The 8,145-nt window shown below is 38.8% G+C and overlaps 1 protein-coding gene across 1 annotated transcript; it reads left to right on the top strand.

Moving 5' to 3' along the window:
* The first annotated feature begins 7,267 nt into the window (after positions 1-7,267).
* Positions 7,268-7,876, top strand: LOC132612972 (uncharacterized). The gene is made up of 2 exons (XM_060327037.1): positions 7,268-7,316; positions 7,413-7,876. The coding sequence occupies exons 1-2, from the start codon at positions 7,268-7,270 to the stop codon at positions 7,874-7,876; spliced, it is 513 nt and encodes a 170-aa protein (XP_060183020.1).
* Positions 7,877-8,145: the final 269 nt, after the last annotated feature.

Genomic DNA, 8,145 nt, shown 5'->3' with positions numbered 1-8,145 from the left:
TGTGGTTGCTGATGCTTTGAGTAGAAAATCTATGGGCACGTTGGCTTATTTGCGCGCACATGACATGCCCATGGGGAAGGAAATTCGAAGACTTGCTAGTCTTGGGGTCAGACTTGATGAAACCAAATATGGAGAGTTAGTGGGATCACTCCATCACGGTCTGACCTGGAAGAAAGGATAAAATCCAATCAATATGATGATGAACTTTTGGCAAAGCTGAGAGATGGAGTGGAAAGGGGTGGGTACACTTCATTTACTGTTGGTACTGGTGATAATGTACTGCGGTTGCAAAGATGATTGTGTGTTCCTGATATTTATGGTCTTCGATAAGAATTAATGATGGAAGCTCATAGTTCCAAGTATTCGGTTCATCCGGGATCAACCAAAATGTATAAGGATTTGAAACAACACTATTGGTGGAAGAGCATGAAGGTTGATATTTCTAACTTTGTGGCTAAGTGCCTGGAGGCCTGGCTCAGAATATCGAGATTCCGCAGTGGAAGTGGGAGGAGATCAATATGGATTTCGTTGTGGGGTTACCCCGCACAAAGGCCAAGTTTGACTCGATTTGGGTTATTGTGGATAAACTCACAAAGTCTGCCCATTTTCTCCCTGTGAAGATGTCATATACCGCGGCGGAGTACCCCAAGTTATATCTAAAAGAGATAGTTAGATTGTAGGGTGTTCTGACATCGATTATATCTGACAGAGGTACGCAATTTACTGCTCATTTTTGGACATCCTTTCAGGAAGGGTTGGGAACTAGAGTGAAATTGAGCACTGCCTTTCATCCTCAAACCGACGAGCAGGCGGAGAGAACTATTCAGACTTTGGAAGATATGCTGCGAGCTTGTGCAATCGATTTTGGAGGAAGTTGGGATGAACACCTACTTCTAGTGGAATTCGCTTACAACAATAGCTATCAAGCGAGTATTCAGATGGCTCCTTATGAGGCTCTTTATGGGAGGCGCTGTCGGTCTCCAATTGGTTGGTTTGAACCAACTGAAGTGGAGTTGTTGGGTCCAGATTCAGTTCATGAAACAATTGAGAAGGTTAATCTTATTGTGCAACGGCTCAAGACAGCTCTGAGTAAACAGAAGTCCTATACGGATATGAGGCGGCGTGAGCTAGAGTTTTTTGTTGGTGACAAGGTGTTCTTGAAAGTGTCACTGATGAAGGGAGTAATGCGATTTGGTAAAAAGGGGAAACTTAGCCCCTATTTCATTAGTCCTTACGAGATTGTTAGAAAAATTGAAGTTACCATCTGATATGGCCATGGAACATCCTGTGTTTCACGTTTCGATGTTGAGGTTATACAAACCTGATCTTTCCCATTTGTTGAACCATGAAGAGATTGAAATTAATAAAGGATTAACCTATGAAGAAAAACCGGTTCAGATTCTAGATTGTCAAGTTAGAAGGTTGAGAATAAAGGATGTTGCATCGGTTAAAGTGTTGTCGCGAAACCATAATACTGAGGAAGCTACTTGGGAAGCAGAGGAGGACATGAAGAAAAGATATCCTCACTTGTTCCCTATGGCAGGTATGAGCTGGTGCTGTAAATTATGCATAGATGAATCGTTGTGTTTGTTCGAAACAACTTGTGGTTTAGTGTATTCTTTCTAGGCTACGATTCTCATTCGAGGATAAATGATTTTAAGGGGGATAATGCAATACTCCGTAAATTCGAGTTAAGTGTGAAAGTGTATGGGATAATTAGACTTCACTGTTTTGGGTTAAATGTAAAATACGGCCAAGAAATACGACCCGTATTTTGAAATACGGTCCGTATACCTTGGGCGTATTTCACCCACCGTCTTAGGTGGCTCACTGTTTTGAAATCATAAAATACGGCCAGAGTTTACGGCCCGTATTTTGAAATACGATCCATATTTCTGGACGTATTTCACCTGTTCCCTAAGACTGCTCACTGTTTTCATTATTGTTAAATACGACCACAATTTACGGCCTGTATTTTGAAATACGGTTCATAAACTCTGACCGTATTTCACAAGCCGCCAGCTGTGTATATAAATAGCGGGATTCAGTTAATTTTGTGAATTATTATCATTCTCATAAACCCTAAGGACGAAAATCTTTTCTCCACGTCTCCTAACATAAAGGTAAGAACATCTTTAACATTACTAATCAATCCTAGCATTAAACCCATGATTCTTAACATGGTTCTTGAATGAAAAACCTAGGGTTTGCAAGGTAATCCCTCCCAAGGTGATTCAAGCTAGGGTTTTGGGGTGTTTTTCTTTATAAAGTAAATTGTTGAATTACGTAAGGCTTAATTCAGGTATGTCTCTCTTTTAAAAACCTCATCATGGATATATGTGTTCTTCTCAAAGATTCTTTATTGAATAAAGAGGTGAACTTCTCATGCAAAACCCTAATTCATGTCTTTGCTTGTGGTTGGTGTGCGTGAGGGGACAAGCCCACATTAAACCTTGATTGTATTATCCTCTATATACGTATATGGAATCATAATCGTTTTCTTTTATAAGAGATGATCAGTGATGATAGCTAATTATTGGTATTGATGATTTTACAAAGAAACTATGACAAAGGAATCTTGTTTAAAGAAGCGAAAATGTTTTCAAGAATATCTATGAAATTATGAATTTTCGTAATGGCATAATGAACTTTAATGCTATTTGATGGTTTGACTACTTTGAGACAAATTGTGAATTGACTTCTATGCTATGAACTATGTTGTTGTGTTTGGCCTAGCTACTCTAGAGGAAGGGTAGCCACTATGAATCCTAGTGTGGTAATTGCCTAGCCATTCGGGAGGAAGAGTGGCCACTATCGGGTTCGCTACCCGGAGTGCGGTTAATGCCTAGCTATTCGAGATGAAGAATAGCCACCGAGAATTCTATATTCCGGTGTGGTGCGCTGTGACAAGGGAACCTCTACGGTCACCCCTTCGATGTGCTTGATTCTTGGGCCTGTATTGGCATGTGTGATATCCTTATTATCTCATGGAATTGTTGTTGTTAATTATGATCAATTGAATGGCATATTTGAAGTTGTACCTTAACAAAAGGCCTTATAATCGGTTTTGATAATTCTTATTGAGATACACAAACTGAATAACTGTTCTTACATTGGTTTCACATGATTTTTTAGGACCTATTTCTTTATGTATTGTTGTACTTTATTTTCCTATTAATTTTTGTCCCCGAGGCACTCACTGAATACGAAGTACTCAGGCATACTGTTGTTGTTTTTGATGGTATGTTAGGTAACGATGAAGAGCAGGTTCTTAATACTCTGAGCGTTTAGGAAGGACTTGCAGTTGTGCTGATATGGTGAGCCCACACATTCATTCATGGGAGACCCTATTTATTTAATATAATTTATTTATATTAGTTTCCGGGCTGCGTCCCGATGAGTTAGATAATTATTCTTAGAAGTTCCATAGTATACATTCGAATGTGGGTAGAAGAAGGGTTGTTATTTAACTCTTTCGGGAACACTATCATGTTTTGGTTGAAATATTTATATTATAAAGACTTCCGCTGATTTAATTCATATATTCATGTTTTGTTACATTTATTTTAAATTGTTGGAGGCGAATATTGAACCTGGCGGGTTCAAGTGTTATTATTGTGTCGTTTAGGTTTTTCCGATGTTGTTCATGACATCGGATGCCGGTCGCGTCTAGGGTGGGTTTTGGGGCGTGACATGAACAGATTCCTATACCTGAAGTTGTGAATAATACACCGGGGACGGCACAACCAACACAATCGGGCCATGTTCAAGATGACCAAAATAGGTTTTTACAAGGAAATATCATTCAAGAACAAGGAAGAACTGGCAACTGTTCATGACCCAATTTCCAAAGCCACGAAGGCACTTACCCCCACCGGATAGGCGGGCCATCCACAATAGATTAAGGCAACTTTAACAAGGAAAATATGTGGAAAGATAAAGTAAAGCCAATTTAAAGTCATAACTAAGTCTCAAAATTATAAATATACGAAAAAAGAAAATACCCTCAAAACCTGGGGTCACAAGTACAAGAGTCACTAGAGTATGAAATATAAGTCTAGGAGACCATCCTGAGTATACTGTCTGAAAATATAAAGGAAAGAATGAAAAATAAGGAATGGAAATCGGTGCTGCGGATCAGGCAACAACTCATCCAGAATACTTCAAGAGATCGCCTCAATCGTTGGTGACTCCACGTAATCCACTGGTGCTCGGAACACTCTGCACATAAAAAGGTGCAGCAAGTGTAGAGTGAGTACGGAAAACAATTCAAACATATAGTCACGACACCACAGTCTTTCAAGTAAGCAAATAAATTGAGAATTAGTGAAATTATACAATATACAAATGCAATACAAAAGCCATCATACCACCTGTATACACACGCTTCTTTAATAGGTTTGTGTGATTCATGGGGGACACGCGATGTCCATACGCCACCCGAAACCATTTCCCATTGGGATCTCAGCCAATTATGTTCTCAATCTCAATGCTTATCCCCATCTGGCTCTCAATCACTATACTTAGCCCAATTAGGCTATCAGTCGCATCACTCTCCCCGAAACTATTTTCCATGGGGCATCACTATATGTATCCTCGGGTGTAATATGCATAAGATACTATATGAAAGCATGAACGTAACATGCACACACTAAGCAATAACTCTATAAAAGGTAAAGGCTCAATTTAGCTCTTTTTCATCCTGAAATGATAATTCCAGAATGGTGAGAACATATAATCAAACAAGTAAGAGATTCACATCTCACATAAGTAATAAAGTAAGAGATTGGTATATCACATAACGATCATATCAATGAAATCAACTACCAGCTAATGCCCACATGCTTTGGCATTCTTAAATTGAAAATAACAATTTGAATACGTCACAAGTACCCGAACATGGCACCGATACCCGTACAACTACTCATCACCTCACGAGTATGGGACCCCCTTTTTACCTATTTCTCTTAACAATAGTTAATTTATCGACCAAACACTTCAAATAGGGTCAACTAAGGTCTCGACATCCCTTACATTCATAGTCTCAAAGCTCACGAACGGACTTGCCCTTCCTCAATGGGCTACAAACGATTCCAATCTTAATTCGAGTGAAGCTTAAGTCTTCCAGAAGCTCTACCGTGCCCGAATTCATCAAACGAGTTCAGTCTAGTCAAAATAGTACTCTAGAGGTTAAATGAGTCCAACGATACCCATATTGCTATAGTAATAACCTGGGCCCAAAAAGTAAAACACGAGTCTCCAAGATAAAAACTGGAATTTGATTGAAAAATCAATTTACCTATAACTTATATAGTCTAGATGTAGAACATCACCCAATTCATCCATGAATTGATCCAAAGTTTTGCATTCTCTTAACTTTAGGGCTCGAAATCCCAATTTTCCCAACCACATTGTGAATAAAACGCTAATAAAGTCAAGTAATCACCGGGATCAGAAAAAAGGATATAACCTTACCCTCTCTCCAAAATGAGAAAAATGCCACGAAAATCATCCAAATCCAAGCTCTAGAACTCACAAAAATCCATTTTGAAAATTCAGGCCAAAGTCAGAATAATAATGGCCACGTCCTTGTGCGATCGTGACCAGTGTCGTGTGATCTTGATGCATGTGCCTGCTGACTCACGTGTACGAACGCCATCGAGATGCGTGATTGTTACCTGCGTACTAGGCGACTCCTCTACGCGATCATTGTCAATGTCGTGTGATCGCGACGCTCGTACCTGTCGATTCCTCTGTGCGGTCATAGGCAATACCGCTCAATCACTATGTGCACCAGACACTAGAAAATAGGTATGAATCTACTCACACAGTCAAAACACCGATCTGAGGTCGTCTTGACTCGATATTTATCGTGATCAAGTCTAACTCTGAACTTAAATAATTTTTCAACCAAAGGTCCAAATCACTCTCGAACCCCTCGAAATTCATCCCGATCACTCGACTAAGTCATATATCAGGTTCTAAACCTCATGGAACTCACGAAACTCGGATTCGGGTTTTCTAACCTCTGATATTGACTTTGGTCAAACCTTTCCATTTCTTTAACTTAAGAACTTCCAAATTTAGATTCTATTCTCCGATACTTATCTGATTGCCTCATGAACTGTGCCATCCACGCTCATAAGTCAAAAATACCATTTTAAAGCTACAAATCTTTTAGGTAAAAAAGGACTTAATGCTCAAAACGACCAAATGAGTTGTTACACAACTTTGTTGAAACATGATTACTGGAAGCAAGATTATAGACTTAAGAAGGTGATTAATTCTCGTAGTATGTATTGTGTGAGATGTGTACATCTCAAGTGCAAGTGGTGGTTGAGAACTATGAAACTTACAAGTTCTGACAGATTTTATATGACAACATACATAATGTCACACACATGTGGTTATGAGCATATTATGAGCCATAGAGCCTATTTGGATTGGCTTATAAGTTGGTCAAACCAGCTTGTAAGCCATTTTTAACTTATTTGAGTGTTTGGTAAAAATAGAAAATAGCTTGAATTAATTTTAAAAGTGCTTAAAATAAGCCAAAACCAAAATGTTGCTCAACCCCAATTTTTTTTTTTTTTTGCTTAAATGCAATTTTGGTTTGACCAACAACTTTACCACTTTATCCCTTATATTTTCTGTTAACTCCAATACTACTCTACTTCTAAAAACCCTTTAAGAACTTTTATCGAAACACGTAATTGCTTATTTATATAAAAAAACTTTCAGCACTTAAAAGTACTTTTAAGCACTTATGTCTTAAAAGCCTCTTTTTTTTTTCAGCTAATCCAAACAGGCTCATAGTCCACATGACATAACAAGAGTCATCTGTGAATACTTCAAAGATAGGCTTTCTGAGGGTAACGACCCTTCAAAAAAGATATGAGTCATTCAATCCATACATAATTGGGTTGTAAGTTCAGTCATTCCAGCTCAGACTACTTACAATTCAGAGAGGTTGGTCAAGATCTACATTCGAGAGATAGTTCATTTGCATGGGGTGCCCATTTTTATCATTTTGGACCAAGGTACTCACATTACATCACATTTATGGAGGTCTATGCAGAAGGAGTTGGGTACTAGAGTGGAGCTTAGTCTAGCTTTTCACCCTCAGACTGACGGACAGTCTGAGCGGACTATTTAGGTTATTGATGATATGTTACGAGCCTATGTGATTGACTTTGGTGGTCATTAGGATCAGTTTCTACCTTCGGCGGAGTTTGCTTGTAATAACAGTTACTATTCAAGTATTGAGATGGCACCATTTGAGGAATTGGATAGTAGGTGGTGTCGTTCTCCAATTGGTTAGTTTTATGATTTAGAGGTTAGGCCTTGGGGTACATATTTTTTGAGGGATTCATTAGATAAGTTGAAGTTGATTCAAGAAAAACTTCTGACAGCTCAGAGTAGACAAAAGAGTTGTGCGAACCAAAAGGTTCGTGATTTAGAGTTCATAGTTGGGGAACGAGTTCTGTTAAAGGTTTCTCCCATTAAGGGTGTGATGAGGTTTGGGAAGAAAGGGAAGTTGAGTCCGAGGTTTATTAGCCCATTTGAGATAGTTCAGCGTATTGGTGAGGTGGCTTATGAGTTAGCACTACCTCTGGGTCTTTCGGGTGTTCACCTAGTTTTTTATATTTTGATGCTGAAGAAGTACCATTCGAATGGTTCTTATGTGATTCGGAGGGATTCGATGTTGCTTGATCAGAACCTGATTTTCGAGAAGGAGCCAATAGCTATTTTGGACAGGCAGGTTCAAAAGTTGAGATCAAAAGAAATAGCTTCAGTGAAAGTGCAATGGAGGCATCGTCATATCGAGGAGGTGACTTGGGAGACCGAGTCTGATATGCGGTCTTTATATTCCTAGCATTTTTAGAGTCCATATACTTTCTTTTTCTTTTACCGCTCAAGGAGGAACGCTATTTTTAGTGGTATCTCATGTAATAATTTGCTAAGTCGTTTTGAGCCTTTCACCTAGAATTTTCCAAAATACCTTTCCCTAGGTTTCTTTTGTGTATTTATGACTTGTGAGGATGGGTGGTACGGTTCCTAAGGCAATCGGGTGAGTTTTAGATTGATTTTGGTATATTTGGGACTTTTACAATTAAAGAAATGGAGATGTTTGACCAAAGTCAA

The sequence above is a fragment of the Lycium barbarum genome, chromosome 10 (assembly GCF_019175385.1).
Source record: "Lycium barbarum isolate Lr01 chromosome 10, ASM1917538v2, whole genome shotgun sequence".
In the NCBI taxonomy this organism is placed as follows: domain Eukaryota; kingdom Viridiplantae; phylum Streptophyta; class Magnoliopsida; order Solanales; family Solanaceae; genus Lycium; species Lycium barbarum.
Note: the sequence above shows the minus strand (reverse complement) of the source record. Positions and strands in the feature narration are given on the sequence as shown.